General features: G+C 38.0%; 1 protein-coding gene across 9 annotated transcripts in view; it reads left to right on the forward strand.

Annotated features, from left to right (window-relative positions):
• The window catches only part of L3MBTL3 (L3MBTL histone methyl-lysine binding protein 3), an 83,977-nt gene that overhangs the window by 12,607 nt on the left and 48,790 nt on the right, over positions 1-22,580 (forward strand). For all 9 annotated transcript variants that reach the window (XM_075748060.1, XM_075748059.1, XM_075748066.1 and 6 more), the window contains 7 exons: positions 9,611-9,722; positions 11,974-12,133; positions 13,137-13,275; positions 14,561-14,645; positions 16,862-16,953; positions 20,564-20,668; positions 22,318-22,453. In XM_075748060.1, coding sequence (XP_075604175.1) covers positions 9,611-9,722; positions 11,974-12,133; positions 13,137-13,275; positions 14,561-14,645; positions 16,862-16,953; positions 20,564-20,668; positions 22,318-22,453 — 829 coding nt within the window. The remainder of the gene's footprint in view (positions 1-9,610; positions 9,723-11,973; positions 12,134-13,136; positions 13,276-14,560; positions 14,646-16,861; positions 16,954-20,563; positions 20,669-22,317; positions 22,454-22,580) is intronic.

A 22,580-nucleotide genomic window follows, 5' to 3' on the forward strand; every position in this document is an offset into this window, starting at 1 on the left:
AGAAGATTCTTAAGTATGTCCTGTTCAGGAAAGCATGAGCTTCATTTTAAGGTTGTTCTTCTGGTTTTATTTTTTTATTTGTACTTGGAAAGAAACAGGTATTTGATTTTTGGACAGAAATTCTTTCTTTGGTCCAGGCATTAGGGATGACACAGTCAGAGGTGCGATGGTAATATACCCAGAATGATGACAGATACAGAGAGAAATGGCCAGGCAGCTCATTCTTGTCTTTTTTTTTTCTTTTTTTTTTTTTTTTTAAATACAAAAGGCATTACTAGATGAAATTGATATGGAGCTGTTTTTACACTGACTGAAGGAAGAATATTTTCTAACAATGCAAAATTAGCCTGAGGAGCTCAGTGGACATCACGAGCATCAAGACTTGGTGTTTATATAGATACCAAAACAATCTGAGCTGTTAGGATAGCAAGGATTTTTAAGCTCTCAAGATAATTGTAACAACTCATTTTTCAAGGCTGCTTCCAAATACTGATGGTTAAAAGGGTGACTAATCCCTTGAAACTGTAAATGTGATCATGGAAGATATGTTATGCTCTTTGTGGAATTCTCAGAATAGGGTTAATGCGGATGGTTTACCTGACCCGTCCTGATAACAGAGTATTTTAATACTGTCCTGAGCCTCAAGAAAATGGCCTTACATAGCAGTTACTTCTTGTAAGCTTGCATGTGTCTTTAAAAAATTATAACAGACTTGTTCCACTAGAGATACCAAACCATTGCCATGTATTTACGTTGAAATGCAATTGAAAAATCCGGTGAAAACACTGTGGTAGCAAGATGCACAAATCCAAAGATTCTGTTTTTACAGCTTGTAAAAGATTAGAATGCCCGGATTTTTTATAATAAATAACAAGGAATAGCTGAACTATTCATTGCAGACAGGGTATTGCTTACATTCTCACATTTAGTCTTTTCATAAAATGTTGGGGAGATTGTCTTTGAACACTCAGATTTGGTAAACTGTATTGCATGAGCATGTTTTAAGTTAAATGTATACCAAAATGTTGAAGCGCTGTTTTTTAGTATAGAAGTTTTGGGGAGTTACCTGCTTGAAGTCCTTATTTTTAGTCATGTAAGTCATACGGCATTTGCTTGTCTTTACTGCTTGCTTGATGAAGTTTCATGCTTATTTTTACATATGCACTTCTAAAGCAATCTCTTGTGTGCTATATTGATGTCCAGCCTCCTCACATTATCAGGCAAGTATATCTGAGCAACTATTCTTTTTAAGAACCACTTCATTTTTGTGAACATAAGTTCCTCTCTGAATAAAAGCTGGTAAAAAAATGTTCTAAGTAGTGTAAAAAGCTTAAAACATTTACAAATAACTTTTCTCAGCATTTTCTTATCATTGCTTAACTTTAACTTTTCTTATGATGTAGAAGAAGAACCAAGTCAGAAATAGGAAATGGCATTATTTCTTTTTGTTACCAAGTCCTATGGGCAGTTTCATGCCTACCAGACTTCACTCATATAGGCTACACCAGGGGGCACTCATTTCCCAGCCTAATCAAAATCAAAACAAGGGAACCAAACCTCTGCTGTTCTCAGCCATGCCACGGTCTCTTATGTCTGCATCTGTTTCCACATTGGTAAAATGCTGAAAATGTTCTTTTCCTATAATTTTGTGCAGTGTTAATTGTTAAGAGTTTTGTCACCCGTAGTTGGAAAATGCTATGGAAATACACTCTTATACAGATATTGTTAAAATTCTTTAACAAAAGTAGTCATAAAATAGTTAATACTTCTTCAGTGCTGCTTTGAGCATGCTATGTGACAGATAAATAGTGAGTGGTTGTGGAGAACGCTAGAATTTCAAATTATACAGGGGACAGGGAAAATTAAAAATTGTACAGTATGATGCACTAAAGACTGAGAACAAAAATTTTAGCATTGTATATTAGTTCTTTCAAGATGTTTAAATAAAACAGAGAACTTGAATTCCAGTAGAGTTTAAAATAGTTTACAAATTACAGAATGCCTTCGTGTGGCAGGCTAAGTAATGTATGCTCATCTGAAAAACATCAGTGCTTACCAGTTACTCTGCATGGTGTGAATGTAAATGTGAAATACTTTTCTTTTTTTCTCTTTTTTTTTTTTTAATCTCTGCTGAGTGCAGGCAGTAACACCATCACTTCAAGATTTAAATGTACTCATTAAATTGGAAAAGCTGTAATAATTTACAGTCACTTCCTACTGCAGTGACAGAAGTTTATGAAGTACTTCGTAATGAGTTTTCTAGTGCTTGTGTTTGGAAAGTGAGCTGTTGTATACTGCATGGACAGAATTTTGGTCATTATTTCCAGCCTGCAAATTGTGCTTGAATGAAAAAAACCCCAAACAAATAAATTTGATGATGAAGGAATTAACCTGTAAATAAAGTTGGGCAGTTAATATCGTAGGAAACCAAATATAATAGTGGAACATGAATGGTGGAATAATGGTCAGTGGTGATCAGTATTTCCAGCTGCACTGTGAAGAAGGTAATGGTGATTCAGAGCACTGTGTTTCTGTATGCATAGGTGCAACAGCTCAAGGCAGTAAAGTGTGTCCTTTCACCTGCCCATTCTGAAATTGCATTTGAGTTTGCTTGAGATAATTAACATTTTGAAAACAACTTATTTTTTTCTCAGTTGATTATACAGCAGAAGTACTGGTAGCATCTTAGGGAATAACTAACTACAGTGCTTTTTTAGTGCAAAGCTAGTTCTGCCCTCACGCAGTGGCATGTGCTGCACTGAATCTGGGGAGCCATTTCTTTCTCGGGGGAGAGTCCCCGAGAGCATCCGTGGGAAACATCGTCTACTGGGAACCGGTTAAATCGCTGCCTCCACTGGGAAGATGTTATTCTAGGGAGAAGCTGGGTTCCCTTCAGGGAAGGTGATAAGAGTTAGTGCAGGAAGGAGAAAGGAAGGAAGAATAGACTTTCTCTGACCACATGTGAGCCCCTGCAGATGTACCTAGTGGCCTGGTCTTTTCCACATGGAGATAACTTTCTTCTCTTGTAATCTAGTGTAATTAATTAGCTTGTGCTATGTTTCATTGCCATATATTTCTGGTTAAATGTTTGCATTGTGAGCAAATGATTGTACCTTATTTAAAAAAAGGAAATACCAAAAAGGAAACGTCACTATTAAAATTGCTGAAACTCCAAAGCCAAGAAATGCTGGAATTAGGTTTGCCTTTGGATCTTTCATTGGGCTTCCTCATGTGTAGTCATGGTAGAGTGTTCTCTTACGTGATCATATGTAATTTTACCTCAAAATATACCATGTCATTTGCTGTAGTTGCTGTTAGATTTGTAAATAACTGGGCAGAGGATTTCAGGAAGCAAAAGGAATAGTTTTGTGATTAATGCAGGTAAATCCCACACAGGAAGGTTTAGTGCTGCCCTTGGTTCTACCACAGCCTTCCTGTGCGGTGCCAAACGATGTGCTGGAACCAAAACTTTGGCAGGTAGCCAGTCATTTTTTTATTTGTCACTTGCTTGGGTTTCCCATGAGATACAAGCATTTGGTGTTTAGAAATATCCTGGCCAAGGTAATTCGGAGCCAGGGTTGCTTTGTAGGTCAACTTCTGGATCAATAAGTGTCATCTTGGCAGGCCTTGACTTCTGGCTCTGTCACTGATTTATGTGTCACCTTAAGAAAGTCTGTTTAGCTGCAATTTCCTACTCAAGTGGAGCTAATAAGGCAGACTGAGTTTGCAGTGGAGAGAAACTGAGAAGCCCTCTGGTACTAAGATAATTCTTGAGCACTCGGGGTGGAAGGGGGGATTGGAAGAGCCTGAGGAGTGTCTAAGAATAAAGTAGATAAACTTTACTACAGACAAGACTGAGGTATCGGTGGTACCTAAGCTTTCAGTTCAGAAGTGACAAGAGAATGTTTCTTCTATTAATTTTTTTTGGAAGGTTGTAATTTGATAGTAATCCTTTCCTGCTTGTGCCTGCCCAGATAGGAAGAAAACTTTCCTTTTGGATGCAAATTGTTGTCTCTTCTTTTCTTCAGGATTACCCTATTGCAATGTTACTGAAGCATCTTAAAATCGATCAAAGGTTGCTTCAAGTGCTTGACTTTCTTGCTGACAGCATCGTTCCAGTGAGAGGGGGTCTGGCCCTGCGCCATGGTCATGGTGTGGAATTTAATCTCTGCTGATTATGATTTAGGGAGTCCTAAATAGCCCGAGATCCTACTTCAGTTGTTTGTCTTTTGCTGTACTTGTCAGAGCAGGAGCATGCAGGGAAGATCCCTTCTCATCATTAAAGAAAGGGAACAGCCAGGTGCAGGGACATGTTCCCATAAACTTCAGCATCCCTGAAAGAGTCAAAATTTTGTGACCAGGCAAGCATCAGGGCTCACATGCTTACTGCCTGCTTTGAAATAAGCTGAGAGCAGAGTACTCAAAGGATGAAGAGCTAGGAAGAGATATTTTTATTTTCTTTGTAAGTGGCTGAGAACAGAGGTTTTGTTTCAGGAATTACTTTGCATTGCGTTGTTAACACTAATTGCTAGAGTGCCTACAGCTTTTTTAGATACGTGCTGTTTGTTATTTCAGTGGTTTTTTTTTTAAAAAAAGAAAATAAACAGTCATTCTACTTTCAAACCTTGTCAAGTAAATAAGACTGGCTTTACTGCTTGAAGAAAGAGTATAAAAATACGCAACAGCTGCCTCATTTTCTGAATGCTATCCAGCCCCTGCCTGGGGCAGGGGTTCTGTGGAAAAAATCGTATGTGATCGTGCATGCAAAGACTGTATCACTCTCTCACACACACACACACGGAGAATGGTTGAATGGACAAGTTCTGGCATTTACTAACTTACTCAATATGTAAAAAATAGTTAGGCATGTAGCAAGGATGTGGTTGGACAATACAATGTCTATAGGCAATTCTTTTGCTTTAAAGAGAGGAGGAGCTGTAAGATACTAGAAAGGCTCTGATTTATCTGAACAGTCCCACTGAAATCACTGTGATGATTAAATGGTAATTAAAATCAAGAGTGGTGATAACTGTTTGCTAACCAGAGATCTGAGTGTAGTTAGTTCTTTTACTTTTATCACTGGAGTCTCAGGTGTCAATCCTCTTGACAGACTGCTGTATAATTCTACTACTTTAGTTACTTCATAGGCATAAAAAGCATTTCCTCAATTGACTTTTGTTTTGGATAATATAAATTTTGCAGGTTTCTTCTGAGCTAGTCCACAATCACACTGTTGTGTGTTCAAGATGAGTTTTATTCCTGAAGTTACTGTCAGAATGCAGCAACATACAGTCTTTATTGCATGAACTCTTTGTCCTTATCTTCCCCAGTAGATGGTAGTGTTGGCTGTTTTTCTAATTTATTTTAAAGCTATACATTAAGATGCATAGGTTTTTTTCTTCTTTTTTTTCCTTTTTGCTTCAGTTGGTCTTCCTTTGTCTTCCTTTTTATTTCTGTCCTCCCAAATAATATTTTTACCTTGTAGAAAACAATAGTAGTCTTTATTCTGATTTGATCTCTGTGGGTACTGATAAGGTCTCGGTCTCATACACTCTCCAAAGGGTACAAGTATCAGCAAACAGAGATAGTCTAATCTTTGCTCTCAGACACGTGCAACAGCAGGGACTTAATTTAAAACTAGATCATATGTACTTCTTCCCAATAGGTTTGAGTTTCTAATTCATCTGCAATATGGTAGACATTTTGCATTGTTTGCAAATTCATCCCACATAGTGACAAATACACAGACTATTGTTATGAAATGTGGAGAAAGAGAACTGAAAGACCTCTTAGGATATAATTCCCCCTACATAAAACTATGGAGTGCCTTCCAGCCTGGGTGATAAGGGAAAGAACTTCCATCAGAAATTGAAAGGTCCTAAAGCCACTGGAGGAGGGAGAGCAGAAGCCCACCTGCGGTGTTATGCTTAGTCACATTCACTGAGAAGAAGTGAATTTCCATGCTTGAGCCCAGCACATGCTGGGCAAAGAATGACAGGCTGATCAAGAAGATAGAGCACCATTTTCACAAGAAGAACAGGGGCTTGTGCTGAGCCTAATAAAATTAAGTTTGGGGGTACATAATTCCTTGCTTCAAATGAATACCCAGAGAGTAAGTGCTAGTGTACTAGAGATATGTAATCTATAGGGTAATGTTGCATTAGGAACAAATGGGTATAAACTGACTATCAATAGATGTAAATGAAAAGTTAGAAGAAGGGTTTTTGAGGAAGAAATTCAGGAATGGACTTTGAGTAGAGGCATTGGTAACAGAAAATTTGGCCACTTCTCCATTGTAGCTGAAACATGAAATACCTTGTGTGATACTGTTGCCTGCAGTAAACAAAGACTTCATCTCAGTGACTGATGATACCTATTCCAGTCCTGTGTAAATTTTAATGCAATTTTTTTTTTTTTTAAATGTTTATTGATAGTAATTTTGATCCCTGTAGAAGAACTTAGCATGTGGACAGACAGAAATGATTCAGAAAGTATTTATAATGTTCGATGATTACCTGTTTAAGCCTTGATTTCCCTCACTGTGTTTTTTATTTGTTGAATGAATATTAAAATGTTCCTGGGGTTTAAATTAACAGTCATATAAGATGAAGTTGTGGTATATCAGGGCATCATTTCCCGAGAATGTGAAAATGTATCTCTAATGATGTTTAGATGGAAGCTGCTCTTTGATTCCCTTTTGATCCTTGTGGAAATTGCTAAACAAGGCAGCTAAATAAGTTCTGTGTTATATGCTTACCCACTAACAGTTGTACTCATCCTGCCAGCTCAGTTTATGATATATTTGTATTAAAAGAACTGCAGTTACTTGAAATTGTGTATTTTTGCCCTTGTTGCTCACTTGTACATGAAACTTTGAAAGTGAAATTTTCTATCCAAATGTTATATTTGATTCTGTTTATCTTAGTATGGATTCACTCGTGCAAGTTGTTGAAGTTTCCTTCTCTTCTTCTTTGCCTTCTGATCTTCTAAGACCATTGGCTCCATTGAGTGGGATAGAGAATTATCTTCTTAAGAGGATACTTAAAATTTACAAACAGGCATTTGACAAAAGTCAAGTGGATGAAATTCATACCCAACAAGCTTTATAATTTATTGTTTTTTAAACATTGAAGTGACAAAAATCAGGCTTCTTTGTGAGATTATTTAAAAAGTACTCGATAATGGCCTTTGTTTCCATCAATGGAAATTTTACTGTTTGCTTTAATGAAAACAGGTTTACAGAAAATCCCTTCATCTGATGCAAATTTATATATTTACTTAAAGGAGTTTTGTGACTTAAGAATGAATTTTTACTTCTCAGAAAGCTATGGATCCACCCTCAGAACTTAGCTCAGTGGCTCCATTTCCTTCCATCTGTATCACCTGCTGCAAACTTCCAGACTGTCAAGACACTTAGAGAAGTATATGAGGACTGCTCTTACTATATTTTAGCTTGGATCACCAAAAATAGAGGAAACGTGACAGAACCTTTACCTGTATTTTTTTTGTCACCTACTTTCGAAGTAGGACAGGCTTATGAAGTGTTGAATTTTTTTTCATGGACACATAAACCACCATTAATCTAGATCCTTTTTTGTCATGCTTACAACAGTAGACACTAGTTGGCACGTTGCTCTGGCAGCTCTTATCCTGTGATGGCTTTGTGCAGCATGCTGCTCTGTACATCTATTTATCCTGTTTTTAAGCAGTTAACCTCTGTCAAGTTTTTCATTGCTTTTCCTTCCCAGTTAAAACCAGATTATGACTTCCCAGGTCTGAGGCATTTTTCCAGTTAGCTACGGTGAGCTCGGAGTGTTCAGAAATACTTTGGTGTACGTGTGTTCCGGGTGATGTTGTATGAAGGTGCAAGAGTGTTTCCAGAAGTTTGTTAATAACCTTCCCGTCACCTGTTGGTTCGTGGGCTGTGGCACCGTGTTTTAGTCTGTGCTCACAGCGTGCTTGCTGAGCCAGCTGTTGTAGAGTTACAACTCTTGGAAGCAAGGAAGGTTTTCCCTCTGGCATCCACCTATTGCAGAGGCAGCAAAGCACCAATAGCAAAAATAAGCTCAACGAAAATAGGAGCCAGGCTGGGTGCATAAGTCAGCCGTAGGACATGTGGATCCTCTTCTGAATGGTAACTCCACTGCTTTTCTTTGGATGGAAGAGTGTGAATGTCTGTCCACGAACTGGAGTATGAGCATGTGGTGTTACTGCATTTGGTTGCCTTTTGAAGCTGAACTCCTGGTCTTTCAGTCCAGATGGATTTATCAACAGTTTGTCCACACTTGCATATCTGTTGTGAGCATAGCTGTTTGCAAGTAAAAATCTTGGCTCCAGAAGTCTTGGCTCCACACAGACTGTGTTCCTTCTCTTCTTCCCCTCCCTCCCCTCAGCTTATTACTTCTGAGCTGCCCGCATTCCTTAGGGCCTGGCGGCTCTTTGCAAATACTGACGCTGGAAGGACTGTGTTAGTGAAAGCACACTGTTGTGATGTGCACGTCATGGGGCTCACCTTTGCTTTCAGTCAGGATGGCTTATTTTTGATAGTCTACCATATCAGGGTCCAAGGCGAGTGGGAGGAATTCATCCTGCAGCCTCTGGAGGCATGGAGGAGATCAGTGTAGTGCCAGGCAATTGTTCCCCTGCTCGTTTTCCCAAGGTAACGTTACCCAACCAGAGAAGGAGAAATGGGCTTCATACTGCTGCCCTGAAGGAATATTTTCACAGGTGGGTGCTGGGGAGCTTTGAAAGACTCTCTTGGGTGTAAGTTTTCCTGTTGATCTCCGTTGGTGAGAGCACATCAGTGCTAGAGACCTGTCCTCTGTGGCACAGCTCAGAGTTGCACCCCTTTGCTGTTCAGAACAGACTGTCACGCACAAAAGGCTGCCTTCAGTTCAACCCGTGTAATCAGCTCAGCCTGCGAACCTAGTAGTGACTGGGAAGCTGGTTCATTCTCATCTGGTGGCACTGGAATCATTACGGCATTTGGAAGATGCTTTTCTGCTGGCAGCAGGATGGATATAACTCCTGGTGCTCCTGTGTAAGCACAGCATGTGGGGTATTGTTGAGCCTTGCTTCTGGCTGACAGTAATACCATGTTCAGCGTGTAATTAAACAGCTCATAAACTGCCTTGAGATGTTTGTTTATGTGCACTTTACAGCGGAGAAGTACTTGTGTTTTCAGAGGATGCTGTACTCTGTGAAGCATTTGTATTTGACATTCAGTTCCCTTTTTGCCGACAAAAATAGTGACTGGAGTGCATTATTTTGCTGGCGATGAAAAGCATATGGTTAGGAGATTTTCCCATGAATTTCTGTTTCTGATTTTTTTGTTTTTGTGTGTAAGTTAGATACCGATCTGCATGTGGAAGCATCTATATCAATATCTATTGCAAATTAATAATTTTAGATAACAAAATGAGTTTGCATTTTGCTCAATAGAAACAAGAAAGGCTTGTTTCCAGTTCCTTGGGATAAGCAGAAACACATAGAAATTAGATACTATGGTAAGGACACTATGTAATAACTATCTTGGTCAATAAAAGGAGACACCATAAGAGAGTATTAGTACATTTTTACTATACTCTGTGCCATTTGTTTTGTCTTACAGTTTAGAGTGAATGAATTTGGGGCCCTGGAAGTGATTACAGATGAAACTGAGATGGAAAGTGTTAAAAAGGCAACTGCTACAACAACCTGGATGGTTCCAACTGCTCAAGAAGGTCAGTTAAGAGGTGGTAGACTGTATTTTGTTTAATATATATTTTTTTCTTAAAGGTTGCCCCCCAAAATAAAAACCGAACTTACTTGCTTTAATGCAGAGTATCTATGATGATGTTACCTGTTTTTTGGGGTGTCATGATTATGTATGAAAATAAATGCATTTTAAATTGGAGTAATTTGACCGTTAAACATCTGAAGTTCAATTACAGCCACAATTTTTTCTAACAGTATTTTTTTCTGGTTTGGAATCACATTTTCCCCTCTATTCTATTTGCGAAACAGTCAATTTCTTGCTTTAAATTACTGAGAATTTTTTAGATGTTATTTTTTTATTGAGCTGGTTCTCCAGACTGCCCACAGACTTTACTAACTGCCTACAGTTCATTTGTGACCGATGTACCGTGCACTGTCAACCGCCTTCACATGATACTGGCTGCTGCTCAGCTGCTACCACCGATGTCAATGCACGTCTGCTCTGCTGCCTTGCTCCTGCTGACTATGCTTTTTTACAGCATTAAAATTAGTGTGTAGTAACCATTTATGTTTATCTTGAATGATAAAATTCTGGTAGTTGTAGTATCTGTCTACCAAATAAGCTGTTTCCTGGATTTAAAATACTGATGTAAGGAAACAGCTTTTTTTGTTCAAGGCAAGTTGGTTTACATGGTCATAAATTCTCAAAAGTTTGATATGCTGTTTCCAACAATGACATAGTAGCATGAAAAAGAGTATTACAACTGGTTTTGCAATTACTTACAACTACCTAGTGGTTTTTTTCCCCTGTTGATATTTTATCAATTTTCTTTTAAAATGTGCTTTCTGTAAAAGTCGTTTGAAAAGCAGACTTCAAAATTTTGGTTTAGTAATCATCAGTATAAGCATGATAAGCAACGTCAATGAAAGTTTTCCTTTGCTACTGCCCCACCGTTAAGTCTTAATGTCATGTGACAAATTTTATGAATAAGTGAAACATTTACACCAGTGGGAAAGTAGTTTGGGCCTCAGCTGTGAGGTCTGATGCTTCGGACCACAGCTACTCTGTTCTGTAGGTCTGTCTCCAAGGCAATGATAGTTATTTGAGATTCAAATCTGTGATGAGAATGGCAACAGTGTGATAGCATAAGTAGCACAACAGATTCTCTCCTTAGACTGAGAGATGATAGTAAAGCATACAACTGCATCCCATACAGTTTGGTTAACCTAAAAAAAAAAAATAATAATGTTGCTACTGAATTAAAGTGTGTTTGTGGACACATAAACGTACCAATTAAGCATCCTGCTACTACCTTACGCTGTCCTTGATTAATTTAATGCTCCTCAAAGATAAAAATACTACTAAAATTTTCCATTGTGAGAGGAAGTAGTTGTTTTGAACCACTGATGATGCTGGAGTATAAATATAGCACATAAATTATATTTTCTTCTAGTGGAGAGAGTCTGCACACAAGAGTTTATTTGACTGCACTTTCAACGATGGTACAGTGCTCAAGTAAAAGAAATAGTTTGATTTGAAATTTGCCTTTTGGGGGGGGTGTAAAGTCAACAACCTGCTCTAGAAGCTGGAGAACTTCACAGTGCTTCATGCTCTAGAAGCTGGACAACTTCACAGTGCTTCATACTTGCCTGTGAGTGAAAGAAACAGCATCCGCTCCTAGGCTACATGCCTCCTGCGGGGAAATTATAGCTTAGGATGAGTGAGTACCTTAGTATTTGAAAATTTCTTTGTTGCAAATTAGTGATTTTTTACTTCTGGTAGACCTCAGGGACATTGAGTGATAGCTACTGCTGTGAGAGACTGTAGAATGTAGTCAGTGATTTACTTCCAGAAATAAGTTCACCTATTGAAAGATAACTGCTCCTCAAACCTTTTTCCCAAATGACCCTTATAGGTCAAAAACGCGGCACGTCAGCAGGAGGTGAGATGTGGACTCCATGAAGTGACGACTGTGGGCAGTCAGCATGGTGCCTGTCACAAAAGTCACTCATTTCACGAGTAGCCACATCAAGCAGTGTTGATGTGCCACTGATGACAAAAGCATGACATCGGTGGATTTCTCTCTCTAGTGTTGCAATATGAAAACCCAACTTGCATGTGAGGATTACAGACCCTATACAGATGCTAACTCCCAGTTCTTCGTGGTAACAAGAGTGGTGTGACTTCTGGTTTTCTGTTTGCTTGGCACGCCTACTGAAGGTGGTTGGAAATGTATCACCTCTGCCTAAGTGAAGTTCCTTTTTTCATTTGTGCAGCCTTTTCAGAAAAGACAGGGATCCCCACAAGGTTGAAGGAAACTGCAAAAATGGATGGACTTGTTTTCTGTGAAAACTGTTATCGCTATGGTACCATAGAAGAATTTGTTCCTGAAGGGAAATTTTGCAGCCAGAAATGTGCCCAGCAAGTAAAAAACAAGTAGGTGCTATTATAAAGCATAGAAACAAAGAATTTGACATAAATGCACCATGAGATAAAAGTGGTGGAATAAAACGTTAACAGTGGGGCAAAAGGAGATACTAAGCAGCCGTGCTTTGGTGAGTCTCCATCGGTATATAATATTCTTTCCCTGTTTTTCATGTAAATGCATTAACAGTATTTGGTTATGTCTAACACTGACATTGAAGGCAGTCGTTTTTGCTCAGTGTGCTGTGTTCTGCTGTCAGATGCAAGCAATAAAAGAGTCTATGGGATACATGAATCAGTATCAGACTCCCACCCTGTTTCATAATCATTGGAATTAAGATAATCGGTAATGAGATGGTGTGGTAAGTTAATTATAATTAAGTGCAATAGCTGTGTTATAGATGACAGTGAGTAAAAACATGAGCATACTCTAGTTTCTCAGTTCCTTTTCTTTCAGCTAGTGCAGTTCATCTCATCATAAAAGAAGTTTTTCGATAGTATGTCCATTCTGTATTGCATATTACTGCATTATGGCAGTTTTTAACATCTACAATTTTGTGCATTTTCCTTCATTTTTAGCTAATGGCTTTTAAGTTTTCTGTTCTGATTGCTTGTTCAGCAATTTGTACAGTCACATACCAGCTTTCTCCAATTGGATTTGTCAGTCTTAACAACTACTTTTGCTTTCCTTTCTGTAAACTGCCCTGCAGTCCTAAACATTTCACAGTTTGCTTCTCTGTGAGACTTGATGGTACATGGGAAAAGACACGCTGTTTAAAACATGCAGAACTTGTTCAGCGTAAGCTGACAGCTTTGCTTTTGCAGTTGCTATTGTGTGTCTTCCAGATTAATTCTTTTGACAGATGTAATTTTCAGTAGTATTTCTAAGAATATATTTGGTATAGTACCCTGGGACCTACAAACACTTGACCTTCAGATATACTTGCTTTTTACTTGTTTTATATGAGAAGTGAAATAATATTGGCATTGTGTCATTGTGTTACTCTTGTGATAGAGAACCAAAGGAGGAAAAGCCCAGTGTGGAATGCAATGGGGAAGATGATTCCAAAGGCATTCGAAAAAGAAAAGCAAAGTTACCTCTCAAAGAAGAATCCAGGGATAATGGGGAGAAGAAAGAGAATCCTGATGAAACTGTTAGTATGCATCATAAACCCATTCCTGCAAGTGGGAGTTTTGCCTTATATTGCAATGTCAGTAACTTCATCAGTCTACAAAGAGAAGTGACGGCATCACTCTGCCAGAGCCACAATAAGTAGTTGGTTCAACTTACCAGTTTAATTATGCCGCATCAGTAAATTGTAATTCTTGACAGTGAACTGATAAGAGCTGGTTTTTATCTCTTTTCCCTCCTTTTTTTAAGAACAGAACAAGAAGAACTTAAAGCAAAAATGATACTAACCTAGACTTGCTATGTCTTTGGTATAGAAAAATAGGAGTACGTATTTCCCTACACTTGTTACTTTGTCACTCTGTACATGAACAAATTACTGTGGACCAATTTATTTATAAAGAAAGCTACATTACAGTTAAGAAGAGAATACTTTCGATTTTCATAGTGTAATTTGCCTTAGAAAATCAAAGCTAAAGATTTGGTTTTGGTTTGTGTTGCAGTGTAATGTTGGGGCACCTTTTGATTTTTTTTCCTTTTGGATTTCTTCTTCATTTTAGAATAAACTTAACACAGTACTTTCCCGTAGTGTTTGTTTTCTTGTAATACTTGTTTTCTCCCCAATAGCTGTAACACTGTTGGGAGGAGCACAGTTTCGAGGGAGAAGGGGAGAGCTCTGCAACTGCAGAATTGTCAAAAGGCTGAAGACACTAGAGTTGTTGGAAGGGAATTCATAGCTCTCTGTATAGCAGTATCTGAGGCAAAAGTCAGGGCATACCTTCTTTGCCTCCATGCATCTGCCCTCCCAAATGAGTACTTTTTCTGTTCATCTATTCAGGTGCTAACAAACAAAACTGTTAATACACAAAAAATGAAATAAATAAAAAGGATCAGTGCCATCTTGTATTTAGTAAAGCAATTGTACATTTGAAAAAAAAAGCAGACTAAAGCTGTGAGAGGTTTTCCTTTAAATTATTTTGGAAGCATGAACATCTCAACAACACTGCTATTTATCTCCAGCTCAGCCAGGCCTGCTGAAGGCTTCATGATTTGTCCCTGGCTTAGACAAGGCTGGCTGGCCGAGTGCTGGCTGTTGAGAGTCCTTCCGTCTGTCATTTTCACCATGTTTGCTCTCATTTGTCACTGATAGCTTACTTTGGTTTTTTTAAGACATCTGCAGATTTGTTTGAGATAGCGGAGAGCTATGTCAGTAGCCATTTAAATGGAGTCACGGTTAAACCTTGGGTGCCACCATTTTTTCTGTACTAGGCTTCTGAACTAATGAGGTTCCTGTACTCTTTTTAATTTAGGAGGACAAACCTGAAGGAAGGATCTTGAGAGTCTCACAGAGAGCCAGGAGAAAAAGAAAAGGGGAAATAACAGTTTTGAGACAAAGTAAGTTAGATTATGAAACAAACCCCTATCAATTCTTTAGGTAATATCCGTCTTTTATTGTGAATTGCCGGCATTGTTTCACTGAATTTGTATTCCCTGTTGGAGTACATTTTTGTCAATTCTGTAAAAAGAGTGCCAGTGTTATTTACAGCAATTAAGTTTTAAGGATTGAAGAACTGAGGGAGTCAAGTGAAAACTGGGAAAAAACCCCATCACTTGGAAATTGATTACCTTTTACAAAGAGCTGGTTTATATACCTCTGGCAGTGTGGAGAAGGATACAGTGAGTGTAAATGCAATTGGTGCACATTTTCCATTTCTTTTTTTTCATCCCTTTAAAGAGTGCTGATATTGAAGGGGATCAGACCCGTTGAGTTCCCAGATGTTGAAAGACATGTATTAAGCAGAAGTGAAAGTTTACTTTTGTTTCCTCGGGGATCAATTTTGTGTCTATAGTATGTGTTGGAAATAGACACATTTATGGAACTCTTTAGGAATAATTGCTTTAATCAGTCCAAAGGGACATACGCTGCATCAAGCAGCATAATAAAACATATTTTAAATTAGTACTGTTTTTTCAAGCTATTTGTGTGATAGATACTTTTAGGAAGAATCAGAGAATCAGCAGCTATTACACCTCAGTGATACACCAAGCACAAACCTATGTCTTGCCCTCCAAAGTGCTTCGTAGGGTAAACTGGGAGCCATTACTAGACGTTGCTGGGCCACTAATCAGCACAGAGCCCCAAGTAGCTCTGCTATGCACCAGGCAGATGAAATACTGACTGCAGATGCAACACATAAAAGTTACGGAAGATCCCCTTGCCAAGATAGAATTATTCCTGAAATATAGATATTATTTCTACAGTTGTTTCCAAAGCTGAGGTGATAAGAAGTATGTGAGATACAAGCACAAAGCTGATGCTTTATGGAAATCACTGCTGTCCACTGACAGAATTATCTGTATAGATTTCTTCTGTGTGTTTTATTGGGTTTTTTTATTTGGGAAAATGTCAGTTCAGCACAAGACATTTGGTATAAAAGACCAATTTATATTCAGAACCAAGCACGTAACTGTGCGTTACTGTGCTGAGCAACACATCTCTTAAATGGAATAGATAAAAACTGGGTAAATCACATATAAAATGAATGTGCTTAAACAGTGTTGAGCAATTGCTGTGATTCTGAAAGTTGTTATCTTTTGGTTACATTATCAGCTTTCTTTAGGAGAGTTTGGCATTGCTATTGTTATGGTTCATGTTTTAATCATAAAAATGCTTAGCCAGACTGTTACTTAAGGGGCTTATTTCTCTTGTAAGTAGCCCACAGTCAGGATCAGGCCAGAATCATATTGTGGACTGTGAGGAATCCTGGCAGCATGAGCTTGTGGTCTGAAATGCTAAGCTGCATGTGCAGAGGAGGCATTTTAGGTGAACATCAGTAGAGCAAGTGGAGGTATGAAAGTAGATACATACATGGCCAGTCTCACAAGCCATCTGTTTTTGAAGTGCCTGGCTTTTGCTAGTGCAGTTAGTGCCTTATTTTCAAGGCCAAGAAACTGTTACTCACTGATGTGACTGTAACCAATATTAAGACAGACTGTAGTCAATATTACAATTACTATGTAAGTGTACGTGAGCGCTCATACTATATGAACAAACCTGAAACTGGAGGTTTCTGTCATATGCTAATGACACGATGGGGGAAAAAAGCACTGGTGACAGTTTTGATGGCTTGGAGAAATTACTGTTAAATCACTGCCTCTCCACCCAAAACCATCAAACTACAAAGATGGAGTAGGTTAGAAACGTTCTGAATACTGTCAAAGAATAGAGTATTTCAACTGTGATTAGAAAAACACGTCACCAGTGCTATTCAGGAAAAAAAATTGTTGGGGAAAAAAAATTTAAAAAAGGGACAGGGGCAAGACTTCGAAAGTTGTTCTCATTATCTAAAAGAGCTTTTTCTTGTTACTAATCAAAATTTGAACTGCTGGACTTCCTATACAAACCAGGAACCTTCATGTTCCTGGTGCTGTTAAAGCTACAGAGCTACTTCTTTTCCTGAAGTAAGTCCTGAGAAATACCATGTATGCATTTAATAAACTCTAGATTTGAGATAGGTATATTACAAATTTCAAGGTGGTGTTTGCTGGCATTTTTTTCTTGAGAAGTTAACAGTTACAGAATTGTTTTGCTGTTGTGTGCTTCTTTACAGCTGTACCCTCTAAAGGAAGGCAAGCGTGGTGTTGGGCATCCTATCTGGAGGAAGAAAAGGCTGTTGCAGTACCTACTAAGCTTTTTAAAGAGGTATGACCTTCTGTAGTTGAAATCAGCTGATATCATTAAATTTCTAGGAAATCAATTAAAAAAAAATTTGAACTTATTACACTTCTTTGGGGGGGAAACCTACATGATTAATAATGCTATCCGTCAGCAATCATCAAGATAGTCAGAACATGTGAAATTAGTTATCTTTCTCTGCTTTTTTCAAAGAACTGTAGTTGTAGATGAATGTTGTCAACTGAGACTATGGAAAGCAGATGCTTTTCCAAAACCTGCAAGTTCTAGCCTTTCCTTCTAACCTCTGAAGCTAAAAATCTAATACATACCCTTGTTTTTTCATGCCATATCATTCTCTTTAAATATGGTTAGAAAGGTGGTACAAAGGTCATCTTTTGGCTTGTTGCTTTGTATTACCTTTTTGCAGCTCCTGCTGACATGTTTTGTTACTACATCAGAAACTAGTTTGCCTTGTTCCCATTTTGCCTGTCATCTGATTGGATGTCACATCATCATCTCTTGCTTGTCCTTTGCCTGCTATGGTAGTCTTTGTCATTTCAGTGCTTTCTCTAGGGCTGTCTCTCTTGCTTGGAAGAGAGCTCTGTATGCAAATCCACGAAGCTTCCGTGCTGTTCCCTTCTCTTGCAAAACCTGGCAAAACATGTCTCTGCTGCTGAACTTCTCTTATATACATCCAGTATTATTTTTTGGTAATTCTGTTTTTACTTGTAGTCTGTTTCGTGCATCCATTTCTTTCTGTTTGCTTTCTACTTCAACTATGAAATCTTTCGTGCAGGGATTAGCTTTTCAACTTCCATGTGCGTGTGATGCTGACCTTTAATTGGTGCTTTTAGACATTACTGAGGTACAAAAGTAAAGAACTAGGGTTGCAATGTACAGAGTCCATAGCTTTGTAGCTGCAAGAACAACGGTTACCTGATCATCCTTAGTTATATCCCCTTGTGCTCTACACAGTGACTGAAAAATTAACAAGAAAAAAATGCAGGTAAGTAGCATCTCTATCTGGAAAGTAGATTTCCGAAGCATTGCTCTGCTTGTCTGAAGTTTCATGAAGTGCTGTTGGTGACGCACAGGCATATACCAGCCTTTCTGGGCATTGCACTTGGTGGTAAAGTCTGGAGTTACAAGATGACATACTGTTTCCTTTATTTTTCCCCACAGCATACCTTTCTCATTCAATGCATCTTATTTAATATTTTCTTTTAAAGTCTTTAGCCCCTGGGTAACTCCAGGGCTTTATTTAGTGTGCAATATTTAAAGCCTGTAGCAGAGAGAGAATTCTTAATAGCACTCAGAAGTGGCCAGGTAATATTTCTGCATTTTACAGGTGGACAAGCAAGCCACAGGAACAGTAAGATTAAAAAAATAAACCAAACATCACCACCAATTTTGAATCCATTTGGATTGTGAGAATTACTTTTTTTCCTCTTTTTTTTCCCAGTTCAGAAGCAGTAAACCAAATTATTGACCCTTGAATTTGTTTTTTTTCAATCTCTGACTCCCCTGATGTAATCTTTTGCATTGTGTCTATGTTCCTGCACCATACATAAATGTTTTTAATCCTCAGTCTGCCATCTGCTCGTCTGTTGACTCCTTTTACCTTTACTCTTACTTCGTTCTTGTATCTCTCCTTAACAAAGTATCTTTAAATGTTTGTTGTAAAGATAATGTGCGATTAGTAAGTTTGACATACCTTTACCTTGGGTGATGTATTGAGTATAATGTACAAAATTGAAATCTGTTAAATAGCATTAAAGTTATTAGTCTTCTGAAATTTGCCTGTTACTTTGCTGTAATGGAAACCAAACTAAAGATTGTATTGCCTTAGAAGTTTTAGGTTTGATAATGGAAAGAATAGCGAATAATTCATGTCTGAAATTTCAGGAAATACCTGTGTGATGATTGCTTAATTTTTAGTGTATTGTTCATAGAATTTTGTGCTGTTTGTACAGTAATGTTTATTATAATAATGAAAAAATAAATGGATCTCTGACTTTTTAGTTGTTTCCTTTCTTTGTAATTTTATTTGTGCTTGCTTTTAAAAAATCTGTTACATTTTTGGCCGCTGTTCCTCAATGTGTCAGTATTTCTAGCATTTCAGTTTTCCACTGAGGTTTTTTTATCTGTAAGATATTTATGATATAGGTGGCATTAACTGCAAGTCTGTGCTCTGAGATGTACTTCAAAAATTTCAGTTTACTGATTTTAAAATAAATGCTCTGCTTTTAAATTCCTCTTGAGGAAGTATCCAGAATTACGCATAATGTGACTTCATTAAACTTTCATTGATAATAAAAATGTTAAGTGTGGTGATGATAGGATGAAATAACTTTTCAAATGTATGTACTACGATCAGATATTCTGATCTCTTAACTGAGGTCTACAAAATGATCTAACCTACTTTTAGATAGGGACTTAGAGCTGTGGTTAGACATCTGTTAGCTGGCCACTTTAGCCTGATTTAAACTGGTCTGGTTCTCCATTTCCCTTCCCCTTGACCGCATATTCCTGGCTCTTGTGCCATGCACTGCATTTTTTTCTCCTGGGTTTATTATTCAGTTATATCAGTTGCAGCCAAAGCTACCAAAGAGAGGATTCCCTTCCTTCCCGGTAGGTGAGATCTCCCTGAGTACCTCCCTTGGTACCCTTCTGCTTCCGTTGCCATGTGCAGTACCTCTGCAGTCTCAGGAGCATGTGTAGCTTTTAGACAGGAACAGAAGGAAGGGAGAGTATATAAGATGCTTCTCCTGTGTTTTGTCTGTAACCATTTGGGTCATAAAAACTGTCTAGCTGTGAATTTGGTAACCTGTGGAAAACCCTCTTCAGCTTTATTCAGTTTTGTTTCTGGTGTTCCCTCCAATTTAACCTTGGTAGCTGCTAGCTTCCTTCCTTATTTAACAGAAGACAAGGAGCATGTAACGTGGGATGCTGATGTCTTCTGATTGAAAACATCCTTTCTGCTTAGCCTTGTTTTTGCTTTCTTTTTTTTGAAAGATGTTCTTCTGGGTTCGTTGTAACGTGATGTAAGGTAGGCATGTTCCTGTGATGCAAAAATATTCCTGGAATACGAGCTAATTGGGACCCAACATACAAAGGAGCAAATGGCATCAAAGAGGCCATCCCTGTATACAAACTATGTTGTGTATTTCTGCCTTACAGTTCATCCTTGATTGCCTGAGATATGGAAATGAAAAGGAAAAATAGAGCATCATTGTTGTGATTGTTACAGGAATGAGGACCACCAGGTCAAAGTGTCACTGTACAGGCTGAAAATTAAATAATTTCATTGTTGAAATATTTTATTGACAATTAGTGAAAAAAGTTGAGGGCAAATCACGCCATCTTCTTTACCTTGGGTAACCTTTTTGCTAATTCTTTATAATTTTTTAAGTACTCTCAAGTTTTAAAGTCATTCTAGTATCCACATGTTTTTCAAACAATCATCAATTTCTCTTTTCTGCAGTATGTTTTTAAAAATGTGAAACTTATTTTAAAGCACTTTCTTAGTTCTTTCAGAAACATGAATAATAAATAATAAGCGTTCTTTTCCTTATGAAGATATTCTGTCTTTCTCTGACATACTTTCAGAAGTATTGAAACTCCTTTTCCATTGCAGTATCAGTCTTTCCCATACAACAAAAACGGATTCAAAGTAGGGATGAAACTGGAGGGCGTGGATCCTGAGCACCAGTCAATATACTGCGTTCTCACCGTGGCTGAGGTCAGTAGAGGCTGCGAGCAGCCGTGGCGCAGGATTTCGGGAGAGACTGAACTGGAACAGTAGCAGCTGAAAGTGCTTGCTCTTCCCTACCAGGCAGCCAGAAACTGTATGTGGGAAGATAGCTTTTAAATTAATAATGCCGTATTAAATCTACCTGACAAACACGTGACGACTATGTCCAGTACTGTGCAGCGGTGACTGTTCACATACATTTAATGTATGGAGCTGGAGAAAATGTGTTATGTTAGTTGGATGGTATGTTTTTTCTGTAATCCTGTCGTTTATATTTTAAAGAAAAAAAAAGTAGAAAAAGGATAAGTATGACGACTGATTTACAGTGATTTTACAGAGGTTTGATAGCATTTACAGTTGCTCCGTATACTGATACAAATACCTAACACTTTTTTGTGTTGCAGTTGTGCTACATTTTTTTTAGGCTGATGGCCTCAGAAATTGCCTGTATTGGCAACTTCTACAGATTAGTATACTATATAAACTCTGTTTGTCTTTTTGCTGCAGTTTATGAATTTTACTTTTATTTATTAGTAGTTTCTTTCTTTTTAATACTATAAATGAGAATCCGTTTCTCAGTTACATTTTTTATGTCTTTCAAACATACCTTACATTAGTTTTTACGTAGTTTTACCACAGATCCTTTTTTGGGGTTGTTTTGGGAATTAAAATGAGGAAAAAGAAATAGAGTAGGTATTCTGCTCTGTATCACTGTTGTTCTAAGCAGCTGTTATTTTGCAGTTTATATTTTTATAGCCTAGCCGTTTGTTTTCCCCTTTCCGGATCTTTCCATGGCCCATAGTCATATGCCATCTCTGTGGATGTCTCTTCCATTTTCTTGCAGATGGTGTGTCAGTGCTTGAGTATTTCCTGTGTATCTTGTGCTCAGCACTAAGCGATGGGTTATGTTTTACTGCAGGATGACCCGAATTCCACAAAATTCTGAGATGGCAAACTGAAAGTTATGTCAGAGTATAAATTAAATATAAAATAGGGAGACCTTGATGTCAAGAGATTTTCACTGATGACTGCAGGAAAGTTACAGCATTTGGCACTCGGGAACATGTGGAGAATTTTTGTACAGAGAGATTGTATGTCCTGTTTTTCTCTTCCTCTCAGTGGTTAACTTATTACTTCATGCAGTAATGAAGTTCTGGGGGGTACCTCCACTGACTTCTCATCTTTAATAGCAGTTCTCAGTATCTCTTTGGAGAGCCTGTTGAACATAGTTATTGTTGAGTGCTCTCTTGCATATTGATTAATCGGGATAGCTTGAGAGCATCATTATCTGCGCTTTCTCCCTGATTGTATCAGATGTATTCATGCTCTTACTGTAGGGTTTCTATTTTATTCTGATGTTGGGCTGAACAGTTTTTAAGTTTTTGAACACTAATGGCAATATCCAGCTTTTAGTTAATTCTTTTCACCAGAAGAGGAGGCACTCAGACTGAGAATAGCTTTCCTTTTTTACTCTTTCCTTTTATGAAATGAATCTATTCATCCAGCGTTGGCTTGAGCAGAAGTAAAAGGCTGACTGAAAGCACACTGTTAATATACATAATAATGAACAGAAGCTGTTGTATGTAGGGCAGACATCTTAAAACATAGTGTTGTATGTTGTACATTCTTGCTTTTAGGTTTGTGGCTACAGAATACGACTCCATTTTGATGGATACCCAGATTGTTATGATTTCTGGGTGAACGCTGATTCTTCAGACATTCATCCTGTTGGATGGTGTGAAAAAACCGGTCACAAGCTTCATCCACCTAAAGGTACTGTTTAGTTTGAAATGTGTATGTTTTCCATAGCTCTGAGAGTGAGACTATCTGTGTAATGCTGTAATTATTTTTTTGGCAGAAACTTTTTTGTTCATTTAGTCAGAGTATTTGAATGTGGCAA

The sequence above is a fragment of the Balearica regulorum genome, chromosome 3 (assembly GCF_011004875.1).
Source record: "Balearica regulorum gibbericeps isolate bBalReg1 chromosome 3, bBalReg1.pri, whole genome shotgun sequence".
NCBI lineage: Eukaryota > Metazoa > Chordata > Aves > Gruiformes > Gruidae > Balearica > Balearica regulorum.